At 40.8% G+C, this 16,888-nt stretch overlaps 1 protein-coding gene across 3 annotated transcripts in view; it reads left to right on the forward strand.

Moving 5' to 3' along the window:
- The window catches only part of RARS2 (arginyl-tRNA synthetase 2, mitochondrial), a 71,707-nt gene that overhangs the window by 27,406 nt on the left and 27,413 nt on the right, over positions 1–16,888 (forward strand). For all 3 annotated transcript variants that reach the window (XM_036316645.1, XM_036316647.1, XM_036316646.1), the window contains 3 exons: positions 967–1,022; positions 2,901–2,984; positions 7,931–8,007. In XM_036316645.1, the coding sequence (XP_036172538.1) occupies positions 967–1,022; positions 2,901–2,984; positions 7,931–8,007 (217 nt within the window). The remainder of the gene's footprint in view (positions 1–966; positions 1,023–2,900; positions 2,985–7,930; positions 8,008–16,888) is intronic.

A 16,888-nucleotide genomic window follows, 5' to 3' on the forward strand; every position in this document is an offset into this window, starting at 1 on the left:
TTGTGCTATGAGCTTTTCTGCTTTAGCTCATAGAGTTGCTTTTAAGGCAGTCCTAGGGATCACCTTGTTCTCATTCTCACAGGATCACAGATCTTATACAGTTTCATAAAACCAGTGTTTTATGTATGTTTCTGGTTTCCCGGTCAATTTACCTTTTTAGTATTGAAAAACTTATGAAAATTTCAAACATATACAAAACAGAAGAGTGTAAGGAAATCCCATGTGCTCAGCACTAAGATTCAAGTCATCAACATATTGCCACATTTGTTTTATCTCTTTTTCCTTGTTGTCTCAGTTCCTTCAGCTGTAGAATAAGAGTACCTTACTTCACACCTCTTATGAGTATTAATTGAGTTAATGCATAAAACTGCCTGTCAGGTAGTGAGTGCCTTAGAAGCACTTGTAGTGTTAAATGATTGATTAAAACTTCTCAAAACACACAGAGTAGTTATAAAGGTGATGACTGAGAATTTTAAGTGGTGAATCAGATTTCTGATTATTCTGGGAAGCTTAATGCATGAATAATTTTATATTTTAATTTCTGATCCAGTAAATATTGATAGATATTACCATACAGAGTAAATTTCTTTGGGGTCCTGAATTTTAAAAGGATAAAGGATTTGTTAACTGGTGCACTAAATTTAATTCCCTATAGTCAACATTGTGTCAAAACAATATCTCTGAATTTCTTCATCTTTTTTTGAATCCTTAAATGTATCTGCGTTTTCCTCAGTTTGCCACTTCTGTGTATGTTACAGCCTCATGAATCACAGGGTCATTTTCACTACACATGATTCTTTGAGTTCTAATTTATCTTTGCTCTAAATTTGTAATTTTTAACTTATCTTTGCCCTAAATTACCAAAGGCCTTAGTTCCCAATTGTATCGAACTATGGAGGCATGACCTAGTTCACTTTAGAACCTTTGTTCTTAGCACAAAAATATAACTTTTGCAATTATTTGCAGTTCACCTAACGTTGCCAAAAAATTTCACGTTGGACATTTGCGTTCTACCATCATAGGTAAGTGTTGTTTCACAGAAAATATTAAACAAGTCTTTGGGGTGCATTTGATAATACTGTCTAATGGTTTAATGCTTAAATAGCAATAGGACAAAAAGTTCAAATTTATATGAGCCTGGTGCTCATTAAATATTACATGAAATGGGAAAAACTGGTTTAGAAGTGGAAAAAAGAAATTTGTTTCAAAACTTCAAGATTAACTCAGGAAACAGTTTTAACTGAAATGTTTGTTATGATTTTAACTTTTAAAAAATTTGTATGCATATGGAGAAAATATGAAAATGTTATGTGAAGATGATAGTGATCTCCCCAATTTTTTTGTTCGTGTATTTTGTTTTAAAAAAGAAACTGTTGCCTGGCAGGCCTGGCTCAGTGGTTGAGCGTTGACCTACGAACCAGGCAGTCACAGTTCAATTTCCCCCATCAGGATGCCCGGGTTACAGGCTCGATCCCCGGTAAGGGGTGTGCAGGAGGCAGCAGATCAATAATTCTCTCTCATCACTGATGCTTCTATCTAGTCTATGTGTGAGGAAACGCAGATACCAAAAATAACTTTTCCAAAATCACATAGCTAGCTAAGTATCATAGCCAGGGTTGGAAATTAGACAGTCGGTTCCAAAAGCCTAGGTTCAGTCTTTCAGTTGGATTTGTAACGTAATAAGGTGTTAAGAAAAAATAGGAATACAGTCTGAGTACCACCTGAAGAGGTGGTTCCTGTTGCTGGGACTCTATAGGTTGGGAAGACCTTGAAATAGGGAAGCTGCAGTAGTTTAAGTCAGATATACATATAAGTGAGGGATTATTTGCAGAAAACTGGATCTACTCTAGTAAAAGCAGGAAGGGATTTACTACAGGATATTGATTAATTTACAAAGTTGTTGGGAGTGCTGAAGAAGCTTTGGATTAAGCTGGCAAAAATTACTCCTAAAACTATACCATGAGCTTGGTCATCAAGGAGCATCTCCCTTTTCTGCAATCACTTCCACTACTTTAGAATCATGCTGCCACTGCCGTAGTCAGAAAACTCCACTAGTCCCGCCTTGCCTTCTATAATTCATACTAGCAAAAGAGGCAGCCCCATTCATTCTCAGTCTTTCAGTTAGTTACCTTGGAGGATACATGGTAGGACACCAGGCCTTCTATTTGTGGTCACATACACACAAGCCCCACAACTATGTTTGTCAGAAATAATAGAAGTAGTTCCCCTTCCACCTTCTGAATCTCATGCAAAGTATATCTGATTGACTAAAGCTAAATTACTTCTGGAACTTTAACTGCAAGAGATTCTGGGAAATGTAATTTTTAGGTTTCCAGCCTCTGCAGTATGTTGAGTGCACACTAGAAGGAAAGTGGAATAGATGTTGAATATCAAACCAGTATTAGCCGTTCCGGGAAGCCTTGGGCTGCTGTGTGCTGTTAGGGAGCAGGCATGAGAAGATGGACTTCAGTGATTGAAGGAAATTAAAGTGAGCTATTTAAAACTAAAACCAGTATGGCTCAGGTTCTGTAGGGCACAGCCAAATTATTCCTTACTAATTACTAAAACAGTATTATTTTCTGCCCTTGGGATTAACTTGGAATGGCAATTACTCTAACGTGTTCCCAACTCCCATTAATGTTAATGAAAATTCTGTTCTTATGAAAGTTAGGGGATTTCTTGTAATAACCACCCGCCCAATAATGCCTTACTTTCCATAACATAGATGAAAACACAATAATGAAAGTTTTACTAAAAAACAAAACAAAACAAAAAAAAACTGAACTGGTAAATTTTGCCAAAAGAATTTTCTGTGTTATATTTTGATAATAGAGAAGCACACGATTCCTATGCCAAAATGTTTAACAAGAATGAGAAACTGTATATTTTATCATTACTAGGAAATTTCATAGCAAATCTCAAAGAAGCTTTAGGACATCAAGTAACGAGAATAAATTACCTTGGAGATTGGGGTATGCAGTTTGGTAAGTAAGTTCAAGATTTTATTTTTCATTTCACTGTTAAATTTAATATGTTTTAATATCATGTCACTTGGTCATCTGCACAGAATATAAGCAGAATCCCATTAGATAAAATAGTACCTCCTGCTGAAACCAGTTTGGCTCAGTGAATAGAGCTTCGGCTTGCAGACTGAAGGGTCCCAGGTTCGATTCCGGTCAAGGGCATGTACCTGGGTTGCGGGCACATCCTCAGTGGGAGATGTGCAGGAGGCAGCTGATCGATGTTTCTCTCTCATCGATGTTTCTAGCTCTCTATCTCTCTCCCTTCTTCTCCGTAAAAAATCAATAAAATATATTTTTTTTAAAAAATAGTACCTCCTACATTTTTTTTCCTAATGGCTCTTTTGCATAAATCTTGTATTTTATTTTTTAGAGTAATTCTCACCACACAAGTAAGTTTGGGTGAGGAAACTTCACACATTCAGAGAAACACCTGATAATACAGGCCTCTTGTGGTTTTATTAAAGAAAAATAGCTTATATTTGTGAGTTAAATGGAGGAGTGCGTATACAGGGAAGAAGATAGGTCTAGCTAGCTATATACACCCTTGTCAACCACAGCCCCTTCTGGGCCATTCTATGTGAAGAGTGATCTGTTTTTATATCCTGGGCCCGTGGCCTAGAGGGAAAAGAGGAGTGAGATCCAGACAGGTGAGTGCCACAAATGATCTCCAATGTCCAGTTCAGTCAGAAACATTCCTAGTTCATATACACCAGAAATTAAGGTATAAGAAGGGCAAGGTAAATGTAGTTGCTAAGGCAGGAAAAGACTGAAAGCATGTGAAGTGCAAGTTTTTAAAAATCTCTGGCAACTACTATGTTTGTTTTAAGATCTAGCTTTTACACCAGGGGTCCTCAAACTTTTTAAACAGGGGGCCAGTTCACTGTCCCTCAGACGGTTGGAGGGCCGGACTATAGTTTAAAAAAAAAACTATGAATAAATTCCTATGCACACTGCACATATTTTATTTTGAAGTAAAAAAAAACGGGAACAAATACAATATTTGTATTTGCATGTGGCCCGTGGGCCGTAGTTTGAGGACTCCTGCTTTACACTGTCACGTCTAAAGCATTCTGACACCCAGACACACCCTTGCCCACCTTCTTGCATCACCAAGTTCCTAGTACCCAGCTCTATTCAAAGAGGTTCCTGTCTTACTGTCTTCTTATTTTTGTCCTTCTTTCCCTGCTACACAATGTTTTTTGAGGGCATGGAGTGTGTCTTAATTATTTTTGTATCCATAGTGCCTGGCACATTAGAGGCACTCAGAATGATGAATGACTCTGTCCTGGAACGTATTTTACAATCCTAATCCAAGAGAAAGGCTAGGTAATATTTTAAAGTTTCTTTAAGGTGTAGTGTACACTGCTAGTTCTAAAGTTCACTGTTAATAGTATGTTCCATATCTAGTGAAATGGAATCAAAGCTTTCAAAAGACAGACTTATCAGGACCTTCTCTTGTGAATATTATACTTTTAGTTAATAAAAATCTTTCTTAGACCTTACAGTGGATAAATTTGAACCTGTTAATAGTGCCCTTTTATTCACTGTAGAGGAATCAGAAAACATGCCCTGCATTTAAAAAATCTATCTGTAGTTCACAACAGCTAGCAGAGGTTTAGGCTCTAGGCTCAATAGTCAGACTTAATAGATGGTATCTACTTTATGTTAGTTTGTCTGATTTAGGCATTTCACAGGCATTAGCAAATATGTGATGATGATATTCATGGAATTTTAGCTGCAGGATTTTATTGTAGTTTTTCTCTAAAGGACTACAGTGGTTAATGACCTGTTAACATTTCCGTTATAACCGTCATTGTTGAAGAGTTTTAATTTTGGTTGTTTCAGCTATCCCTTATTGAAAGTTGGCAGAGATACCTAGGCACAGAGGTTTTGAAAATATATTAGGTGAAATGTTAAATGGAATTGGCCTTTTCTTTTCCTATTTCTGTTTTTTAGAACACTCTGTGCATCTTTCCACACCCTGCTTATTCCCAAGACCCTGAATCACAATCATATTTGCTTTTGCTTGAAAGTGAATAGAGCTGGTACATATTTTAGTCATCTTTCTAGTTCCTGTCTAAGCTCCAAAGTATCTATACATATGAAGAGGTAATATGCTAATTGTCCGTTATGGTGTCCCAGTAACAACCAATTTGCATATTAAAAAAATATATTTTATTGATTTTTTACAGAGGGGAAGGGAGAGAGAGAGTTAGAAATATCGATGAGAGAGACACATCGATCAGCTGCCTCCTGCACACCTCCTACTAAGGATATGCCCGCAACCTAGGTATCGAACCTGGGACCTTTCAGTCCGCAGGCCGACGCTCTATCCACTGAGCTTAACCTGTTTCGGCCAATTTGCATATTGACAGACCAGCATGGGGCTGTGCGGGCAGCAGGGGGCGGGCAGCTGGAGGCAAGTTCCCAGGGGTCTGAGGAGAGGAAGAGGAAGCAGCCATGGGAGCTCTTTCAATCCCCCTGCACGGACACCCTGCCCCAGTCCCTGCACCCCCAGGGGGACGGACGGACACTCTACCCCAGCCCCCGCACCCCTGGGGGAACAGGGAGGCTGGCTGGGTGGGGAGAAGACCCAGCCTCGGAGGTAGCTGCAGCCCGCACCTCCGACTCCCAATCTCTTCCCCCGCCAGAGGCGCCCACAACAATAGCACGCCAGCGACCACCCATCAGTAACTCCGGGGCCCATGGCCCGCTGCTGCCAGGCCCCCTCCACTGAGACTGGGCGTGCCTCTCCTCCCTACAACTCCAGACTCGAGTGGAGTCAGGCCTAAGTTGTCCCCCAGGGTCAGACCCTTCCCCCCGACAGCAGCAGCTCCGTCTCCGCAGCAGAAGTGCGCTGAACCTCGCTGGGGGCACGGCTAAACTTGCCCTCCTAGCTTGCCTGGCTCCGCCCTCGTCTGGCCCCCACCCCATTCCAGGAGATTGGAGCCCCTCCCTGAGCTGGTCAGCTTGAAACAGCCATGTACAATTTAAAGAATGATGCCAAGAAGGAAGGTTTGACAGTTACTCCCCCTTCAGCCGCACCACCGCCCTAGCACCCCCCTAACGCCTTGCCCCCCGCCAGCACCTCCAGGGACGACCACCGCTACAGGGCTGCTGGCCAGAACCCGCCCCTCTGAGGCCTGCGGAACCCTCTGCAAAGCTTCATAGCTACAGTCCCAGGAAACAATCATGCCCTCTTCCCCTAATCAGCATCTGCTACCTGCAAGGGTACCCGTGAGCTTAAAAATAATAATCTCTTCCCATTTAGACACCACTTACTTGATGAAACATTTCTAGGTGTATTAGCTCAGAACCTCCTCATGACAACCCAGTGAGGTAGGCTGAGAAGAGATTACAATTCCCATGGTATATGCATATGTATTCAGAAATGAAGATCCGAGAGGAAAAGTGTCAAGCCCAGTGGTTCCCAAGGTGCAGCACATGCCCCACAGTGGGGGCAATTTCATTTTAAGTGGGGCAATTTGAGAATGAGTTAACAGTGAATTTTTTGCATTTCTTACGGTTCTGGGAGGCCTCATCTACAGCATATCCTACATAATAAAAGGCTAATATGCAAATGACCGAATGGTGGAATGACCAGTCACTATGATGCGTGCTGACCACCAGGGGGCAGACACTCAACGCAGGAGCTGCCCTCTGGTGGTCAGTGTTCTACAGCGGGAGCGCCTCTCAGCCAGAAGCCGGACTCACGGCTAGCGAGCACAGCGGCAATGGTGGGAGCCTCTCCCACCTCTGTGGCAATGCTAAGGATGTCCAACTGATGGCTTAGGCCCACTAAGCCGTCAGTTGGACATCCCCCCAGGGCTCCCAGACTGCGAGAGGGCGCAGACCAGGCTGAGGGACCTTTCCCCCACAAGTGCACGAATTTCGTGCACCGGGCCTCTACTTGTATACATAACATGTCAGTAGCATCCCACTGTCTGCTGAGCCCATGTAGAAAAATGTACCCCAATCAGCAAAGCCCAGTGGCAGTAGCTCCTTTAGAGCTGAAGCTTGGTAATTGATACACTTGTAGAAACAGATGTTTTTTTAAATAATTAAACTACTTTTTATTGCTGTTGACCCCAGGCTGCAGATATCCTTTCAAACTGAAATTGTGATTATCTTTTAGCAAAATATTTTAAGAGTACAAATATTCACATTCCAAACTAGGCATTTTCATTGCTGGTTTATAAACTTTAATTACTATTTTTTAAAAGGGTTCAAACTAACACTGTCACTGAATGCTAAACTTCCCACCAAAGATTACCCCCCAAAAATTGTCAAATGGCAAAAATTTGACCAAGTAAAAGAATTTTGTTGCTTGGTCACCTTGAATGAGAGAAGTAACCAGGGGTGTTTTGAGTTTTATCTTTTACTGTTTTCATTAATTATTTGTGTAAGAAGTGATATTATAATATCCAGAGAATTCCTACCTTTGTTTTATTTTAACAGCTACAAGTTTAAAAAGAAAGTTTTGAAATCACTTGCCATCAGTTTGTTTTCACAAATTTTGAGTGCCCAGTGTCCAGCGGGGGCAATTTTTGGTTTTCCCCAGAGTTAGCTGCTCAACAAATGCTACTTTTATTATGTTTGCTAGGGAAGTGTGGAGCACTGTTAGTACAAAGATAAATTACTTTTACCTCTGCCTTTGATGAGCTCATAGTCTATTGGTTTCTGTAAAGTTAATTTTAGTAACTCAATATATTGAACTTGTGATTCAATATATTGAATTTGACTTGTGTTAGTTTATTGGGTAGCAGGTGATAGCATGTGTTTTGCAGTGTTTCAAGATACATAATTATGGGAGCTTGATCTTTTTGTAGAACTATACCTGTTCCCTGCCATGACTGATCTCTACTGTTCCATTTTATAATGTTTTCACTTATGGATTATTGTGGTAGGTCTTCTGGGGACTGGCTTCCAACTGTTTGGCTATGAAGAAAAGCTCCAGTCCAATCCTTTGCAGCATCTCTTTGAAGTAAGTTTCAATAAACAATATTAGAAAATATTTCAAATTTTTTTTTTTTTCCAGAGTGCTATACAGTTTGGTAACACATTTTTAATCCCAGAGGTTTTAACAAATGTTCCTTAAAACAAGGAACTACAAAATTGAAAATGTTGCTTTTATTTTACTGGGGAGTTATTTTAATTTTCAAATCCAAGAGTTCTTTTATTACTATTTTAGTTGATTTGGGACACTAGTTCTCCAGGTATCAAATCTTCTTAGAATAAACACATAGGATAAAAATTTAATAATACAGAGAGAAATTTCTGAATTTTTGTTAGTTGTTATATACTGCAGCTTTCTTTTTTTTTAAATATATTTTTATTGGTTTCAGAGATGAAGGGAAAGAGAGAGAGAGATAGAAACATCAATGCTGAGAAAGAATCATTGATCGGCTGCCTCCTGCAAAACCCACATGGGATGGATTGAGCTCACAACTCGGGCATGTGCCCTGACCGGGAATCCAACTGTGACCTCCTAGTTCATAGGTCGACGCTCAACCACTGAGCCATGCCAGCCAATCAATGCTCCCCTATAAGGCAAAAGAACACTTTCGTGCACCGGGCCTCTAGTTGTATACATAACGTGTCAGTAGCATCCTAGTAGCATCTCTTTCTCCTTCCTTTGCAGGACAGCCTTTGAAGCTTTGTTCATGGTAGTAACTATAATTTATTTAGACTTGAAAAAACATGAGATTATACTCTTTTTGCTCTTCTTCTGGTATGGAAGAAGGGAGGTGTGTTTCTCTCTAACTTTATATGGCCTTTTTTCATTTCTTTCAGCTCTTTATCCTGGCTCTTGCCCAATGTGAACTCTTCTATTCTACTTCATTTAGTCCCTTCATTTCTCTGTCATCAATCCATCCTGGAGTTCATTAATAAAACTCTTCCTGTCCAATTAATCTCCAAGGATGTGTTTCCTTTCATTGTCTCAGTTGTTATCTCTGCTATTTCTGGGCCTCACATGAAGAAATACAGATACACCATTAGCCATGTTGGTGACAGTCCATGGGCTCAGACTAAAGATGTTATGCCTGTGCTGTGTGTGAGGAAGAGTGGGTGTCAAAATATGCTTTATTCCTCTAGCCAAAGCCACCAAGAGCATTTTGTTAGTTTTCTTTTCTTTCTTTCTTTTTTATTAAGGTATTACATATGTGTCCTTATCCCCCCAATGCCCCCCTCCCCCGCTCATGCCCTCACCCCCTGGTGTCTGTGTCCCTTGGTTAGGCTTATATGCATGCATACAAGTCCTTTGGTTGATCTCTCTCCCCCTTACCCCCACCCTTCCTCCCCTCCCCTCCCCTCTGAGGTTTGAGCATCTGATCAATGCTTCTAGTCTCTGGATCTGTTTTTGTTCATCAGTTTATGTTGTTCATTATAATCCACAAATGAGTGAGAGTATGTGATATTTATCTTTCTCTGGTTTTCTTTTTGTTAAATGGTTTTCTCTTGCAGCTGGTTTTGTAGTTAAATTTCACAAAAACACATTCTAATTCTTGAAAATCTTTAAAGATTTGTAATTTCCTTCTGAGTCCATGCCTATACTGCACTTGAAATTCCTACATTTTTATATATAATACTAGAGGCCCGGTGCACAAAAATTTGTGCACTCGGGGGAAAGGGGGGGACCCTCAGCCTGGCCTGTGCTCTCTCGCAGTCTGGGACCCCTCGGGAGATAACGACCTGCTGGCTTAGGCCTGCTCCCGGGTGGCAGAGGGCAGGCCCAATCCCTAGGTGCAGCCCCTGGTCAGGCTCAGAGCAGGGCCAATTGGGGAGTTGGGGCGCCGCCCCCTGTCATACTCAGAGCAGGGCGGATTGGGAGGTTGCGATGCCACCCTCAGTCACGCTCAAGGTAGAGCCGATGGGGGATTGGGGCACCGCCCCCTGTCACACTCAAGGCAGGGTTGATGGGGAGGTTGCAGCGCCACCCCCTGTCACGCACAGAGCAGGGCCCATCGGGGTTCGGGAGCTCCCCCCTGTCACGCACAGAGCAGGGTCAATCAGGGGGTTGCAGCGCCACACCGTCACTCACGGAGCAGGGCAGATCAGGGGGTTGGGGCGCTGCCACTGTCACACTCAGGGCAGGGCCGATGGGGAGGCTATGCTCTACCCCATCACACACAGAGCAGGGCCCATGGAGGGGGTGGGGGGGTGGGGCGCCGCCCTCTATCACTCACAGAGCAGGACCGATCAGGGGGTTGGGGCGCCGCCACTCTCACACTCAGGGCAGGGCCGATGGGGAGGTTATGGCTCTACCCTGTCACACACAGAGCAGGGCCTGTGGGGGGGGGGGGGGTTGGGGCACCGCACTCTGTCACACACAGAGCAGGGCCGATCAGGGGGTTGGGGCGCCGCACCCTGTCACATACAGAGCCGCAGGGCGATCAGGGGGTTGGGGCACCTTCCCCTGTCATGAACAGAGCAGGGCAGATAGGGAGGTTGTGGCCCCGCCCCCTGTCACACACAGAGCCGCAGGGCGATCAGGGGGTTTGGGTGCTGCCCCCTGTCACGCTGATCCCGCTGCTGGGAGGCCTCTCGGCTCCGCTGATCCCGGTGCTGGGAGGCATATTACCCCTTTACTATATAGGATAGAGGCCTGGTGCATGGGTGGGGCTGGCTGGTTTGCCCTGAAGGGTGTCCTGGATCAGGGTGGGGGTCCCCACTGGGGTGCCTGGCCAGTCTGGGTGAGGGGCTGAGGGCTGTTTTCAGGCTGGCGGGTTACTGAAGCTCCCAACTGCTCCTTTTTTTCTTTTTCTTTTTTATTCTGGGCCAGCTTTAGCTCTGGCTCCAGCTCTGAGGCCTCTGCTGCTGAAAGTAGGTATCTGGTTTGTTTGGGTCCTATAATCGAAACAATGTATAACTCCAGCTCTGAGATCCCGGCCAGCTGAAAGCAGGTTTCTGGGGTTTTGTTTAGCTTCTATATTTGTTACAATGTTTCAAACTGCAAGCTCAGAGGCCGGCAAGGCAGGCGGGAACGTTGGAGTCCTCCGTCCCTGGAGCAAGCAAGCTTCATGTTTGCTTCCAGCTGCCTGGCTGCCGGCCGCCATCTTGGCTGGCAGTTAATTTGCATATGGCCCTGATTAGCCAGTGGGAAGGGTAGGGGTCGTACGCTAATTACCATGTTTCTTGTTTTTAGATAGGATTAACCAAAAGATTTTTTTCTCTCCCATTAAGAGTCTTATTGATAGGCAAGAGTTTTAAAAATAATTCTTTATGGTTGTCTATAAATAAAGTATGTCACATTAATGCCTGGAATTTTTACTGTGTTATTTTATTAAACTTTGAATAATGGCAAGTATTTTTTACCACAAGCTTAGTGAACCTTTCATTTGATCCAGGCCCACAGAGACAACCCAGGATGCAGAAAATACCAGCCTTGGAGACCTTGTATCATTCAGAGAACATTTTTAAGAATCTTGAGTACAGCCCTAGCCAGTTTGGCTCAGGTTTAATTCTGGTCAGGGGCAGATACCTCAGTTGTAGGCTCAATCCCTGCCCAATCCAGGTCAGGAGGCAACCAATCATGTGTCATTCTCATATTGATGTTTCTCTGCCTCTCCTCCTCCCGTCCATTCTCTCTAAAAATCAATGAAAAAATATCCCCACGTAAGGATTAACAAACATTTCTTGGAAGAAAATTACTTTTTAAAAAAAGAATTTTGAGTATTGCTTCACATGGGAGAGTAACTGTTCTCACCTTTCTGCCACCCCACACAAAAATTTTTATTGAATCTTGAAAATAGTAAATCTTTGTTGGCCATAGTGTTTTAAATATTTTAGTAAAGTCTGTTCTTAAACTCCATAGAAACCTAAACATGTGTTTCTTTCTATGTAGTTTAATGTAGCTTCCTGTCTTTTGAGACTCATAGGAAGATCATGGGTCTGTGTTAGAGGTGACTATTTAATGGATACACAGAAGGAATAAATGGGCAAGAGTACTCCTATGAATAACTAAAAACTCAAGGAACAATGGCTTTGCTTTCATTAAGTGTTCTTTTGCCTTATAGGGGAGCATTATTTATGGACAAAAGAGTACAAGTCAAATACACCCACCTTGCTGTTTGTAGTAGAAGATAGAAATCCATTAGAGCACCCACCTGCTCTCTTTCTCCTTCCTTTGCAGGACAGAGAAAATGCAGTGCCTAAAGTGACATCCTTCAGGTTATTTTAGCTTTGTGCTAATTCTTGCAGACCTAGATTTTATTTTAAAATTACAGTTGTCACTGTAGATTACTTTCAACAACTTTTAGCATAAATGTGGATTTTTCCCCTTTTTTAAAGCTTTAAGCAAATATTATAAAATGACTTTATCCTGTTCCAAAAACAAACAAGCAAACACACAAAAAAACCTGACCTGTGGTCTAACCTCTGGTTTTTTCCTTGTCAAATTGTAGTTGTAAGCTCTTTGAGAGAAAGGACTGTGTTTTCCTGATCTTTTATCCTCAGCCCCAAATGTTATGCCTTGCAGGAAATGTTTGAATGAATTTGGTCTTGCCCCTTTCTCTATCTTTCATTTAAGTTATGCAGTAAAAAACCTGTGTAGCTCCAGGAAAGGGCTAACTGTGGTAGGACATACTAGTTACCATTTGTCAGATTCTAACTTACTTTGTTATGCAGTTTACTAATGAAGAACCCAAGGACCAGACCCAGAATTCCAACACAGATAATTTGGCTCCCAAGTGCACTATGTACTACACTGTCCTGCCCCCACTGGCACTATAAAAGTACCTTTTTGAGCCATTTATTTCCATTGGTTGTAGTTGTTTATATAGCATTTTTCTTTTCTTTCATCATCAAATTGCTGTAGCAGGGATGCAATTAGTAACTTAGTTTTGGCAGTTTCAACCTCTGGCGTATTTGTTTTGAATTTGGCTTAAGTCATCTAGTAGCATATTTTGTGTCCTACCTCCCTTTAAAATGCACCATGGTCACTATCTCCTTTTCAGTGTTTCAGCCAGGTTGGAAATGATATTATAGAATACTTTTAGCATTTCTTTTCTGTGATGAAAATGTTTAACACTTTTAGTCATTTCTCTACTGCATTTCCATTTTTGTGCTCATTATTAGTTTTTCTATGTATGTGTAGTCATTCTTTGCCAATGACATCTGGTTGTTTTGTACATAAAATTAGGCCTTTGTAAGCCAACATTTGAAACTTTTTCTTTTTTCTAATTTGTTGTTCTAATTTGTTGTAACAAAATAGGGAAATGGTTTCATAATAGTTTCTCCCCAGTGAATTGGCTGATGAGTTAACAAGTTAATGCATTTGCTGTTTAGAATTTGTACTGTTAATTCAAGGAAAACATTTGTGATAAATTTTGGAACACTTACAAAAAGACTTTCCGTTTATGTTGAAAAGTAATTTCTTATGGTAAAAAGTTAACAAGTGTTAAATCTAAATCATGGATATATAGGTGTCATCATTTATTTTTGTTTTAATGCTGATATTTAGAAGAAATTTCTCAGGGTTCCTCCTAGATTTAAACTACTTGAATAGACCTTGATTACATCTAACGCTGTACCTTTAGGAATATATATATAAACTTTTCTTTCTTTCTTTTTCTTTATTTTGCTACAGAAGATTTTAAAATTCGACTCATTGCATGCTTCTTATTAATATGGATTTTGATAACTATAGATATTCCTCTGAAATACTAGCAGCCTCTCACAAGAGTTAAAAATTATGTCAATAAGTACACATTAGCTCTGTACCCTAGCTCTGGCATTTATAACGGTAACAAAATATATTAAAACAGATAATATTAGTTTTTTATTTAAAAAAATTATTTTGTTCATCAGTTTCTTTTGTTCATTAGAGTCCACAAGTGAGATCATGTGATACTTAATCTTTTTTCTGACTGGCTTACTTCATTTAGCATAATACTCCTGAGGTTCATCCATGCTGTTGCAAATGATAAGAGTTCTTTCTTTTTTACAGCTGCATTATATTCCATTGTGTAAATGTACCACAGATTCTTTTTATCTATTCACCTGCTAATGGGCACTTGGGCTGTTACCAAATCTTAGCTATTGTTAATTGAGCTGCTGTGAACATAGGGATGCATGTTCTGATTGGTTTTCAGGTTTCTTAGGATATATTTCTAGAAGTGGATCACTAGGTCAAATGGGAGTTCCATTTTTAATTTTTTGAGGAAATTCCATACTGTTTTCCACAGTGGCTCCACCAGTCTGATTCCCACCAGCAGTGTACTAGAGTTCCCTTTTTTTCCATATCCTCACCAACACTTGTCCTTTGTTGATTTGTTGATGATAGCCATGCTGACAGATATGAGGTGATACCTCATTGTCGTTTTAATTTACATCTCTCTGATGATTAGTGACTTTGAGCATTTTCTCATGTCTCTTGGCCTTTTCTGTGTCCACTTTGAAGAAGTGTCTATTTAGGTCCTTTGCACATTTTTTAATTCAATTGTTTATCTTCCTTTAAGTTGTATGAGTTCCTTATATATTTTGGAAATTAACCCCTTATCAGATGTATCATTAGCAAGTATGTTCTCTCATGCAGTGGGCTCCCTTTTCATTTTGTTGATGGTTTCTTTTGCTGTAGTTCAATTTGTTTATTTTAGCCTTCGTTTTCTTTACCCTAGGAGATGTATCAGTAAACATTGCTGCAAGAGATGTCTGAGATTTTGCTGCCTATGGCTTCTAAGATTTTTATGGTTTCACAACTTACATTTTGAGTTTATTCTTGTGTATGGTATAAGTTAGTGGTCTAGTTTCATTATTTTGCAAGTACCTGTACATTTTCCCCAGCACCATTTATTGACAAGACTGTCTTGTATGCTCTTGCCTCCTTTTCAAATATTAATTGAGCATAATGGCTTGGGTCAATTTCTGGGTTCTCTGTTCTGTCCCATTGATCTTTATGCCTGTTCTTGTGCCAGTACCAGGCTGTTTTGAGTGGCTTTGTTGTATAACTTGATATCTGGTATTCTAATTTCTCCAACTTTGTTCTTCTTTCTCAAGATTACTACTGCTATTCAGGGTCTTTTTTGTTTCCATATAAATTATTGTAGCAGTGGTTTTAGATCTGTGAAATATGCCATTGGTATTTTAATAGGGATTGCATTGAATCTGTAGATTGCTTTGGGTAGTATGGACATTTTAATGATGTTGATTCTACCAATCCATGAACATGGTATATTCTTCCATTTGTTTATATCTTTATCTCTTTTTTCCAACATTCCGTAGTTTTCTGAATGCAAGTCTTTTACCTCCTTGGTTAAGTTTATTCCTAAGTATCTTAATTTTTGTGTTGCAGTAGTAAATGGAAGACAGCTGTGCTCACCACTATGCCACCAGCACTGCACTGCAATTGCAAATGGGATTGTGGGGTTGTTTTGTTTTGTTTTTTCGTTTTTCTCTTCCTGAGAGTTCATTATTGGTGCATAAAAATGCCATCAATGCCATAATTTTGTATTCTGCTACATTGCTGATTCATTTATTGAATCTAGTAGTTTTTTGATGGAGTCTTTAGTGTTTTTTATGTACAATATCATGTTATCTGCAAATAATGATAGTTTTACTTCCTCCTTTCCAATTTGGATGCCTTTTATTTTATAAAATTTTTTGTAAGTTCAAAATGATCCCCATAATATTTTATTTTTACCTTGCTCCATTCGAAATGGATTTGAGGTAATGACAGTAATGGGCACTTAAAAAAGACACAGAAAGTCAGAGGATAACATATAATTAGGAAATCTATATATATATAAAAGCATAATATGCAAATCGACTGGATAGGGCAGGGGTGGGCAAACTTTTTGACTCGAGGGCCACAATGGGTTCTTAAACTGGACCGGAGGGCCGCATCAAAAGCATGGATGGAGTGTTTGTGTGAACTAATATAAATTCAAAGTAAACATCATTACATAAAAGGGTACGGTCTTTTTTTTTTTTTTTTTTTTTTAGTTTTATTCATTTCAGACGGGCCGGATCTGGCCCACGGGCTGTAGTTTGCCCACGGCTGAGATAGGGGAACGAACAGTCACTGTGATGTGCACTGACCACCAGGGGGCAGATGCTCAATGCAGGAGCTGCCCCCAGCCCACAGGCCCCGATCACCCAATGGGGGCCTGCTGGCCAACCTCTCAGCCCCTCCCCCCAGCCAGCAGGCTCCGATCACCCAATGGGGAACAGGGAACCAGGCTGGGTGGCAGCGGGCAGCGCCAGGCCAAGGCAGTGTGAGTGGGGCCCTGATCACACTGCTGGGTGCCGCACACACAGAAGACAACTGACAGCGGCAGCCAGGGAAGAACGGCCCTGATCGCAGGCCAGGCCTAGGGACCCTACCCATGCATGAATTTTGTGTGCCGGGCCTCTAGTAGTATATAAGAGATTTGACCCTGAGTTTCCCTGTATCAGTAGCAAAAATAAAAGTAAAAAATAGTAGTAATTGAAAATACAGGGCAAGATCAAAACCAACTTGATGAGTGCTAATTTGATGAGTGATCTCATGATGCTCTCATTCTTTAAAATGTGGAGGAAAAGTATCTACTCCTTAAGAGAGCATATTTTTTTCTGGTGTTGAGTCCCAGAACAATTCCTCAAACTTAAGTAAAGAAGATAATTCAAGACTAAATTGATTCTAGACATCCAAATAATTTGCCTTTTTATTTCCTTTGTGTCTAGATCTAGGCTCAAAAGAAAGCTGTTTTCAAATGCATACTTTCTAAGAGTAAAAACTTTGTAGTAGTTGTAAATTAAAACCTACACTTTCAGAAGTACACAGTATTAAATTTATTTGTGAAAGAAAAGGCATTTCTTTTCTAAAACAGTGATGAATGTTAATAATTATAGTTTCTACTAGAGGCCTGATGCATGAAACTTGTGCA

Source organism: Myotis myotis, unplaced genomic scaffold (genome assembly GCF_014108235.1).
Source record: "Myotis myotis isolate mMyoMyo1 unplaced genomic scaffold, mMyoMyo1.p scaffold_m19_p_7, whole genome shotgun sequence".
Lineage (NCBI taxonomy): Eukaryota > Metazoa > Chordata > Mammalia > Chiroptera > Vespertilionidae > Myotis > Myotis myotis.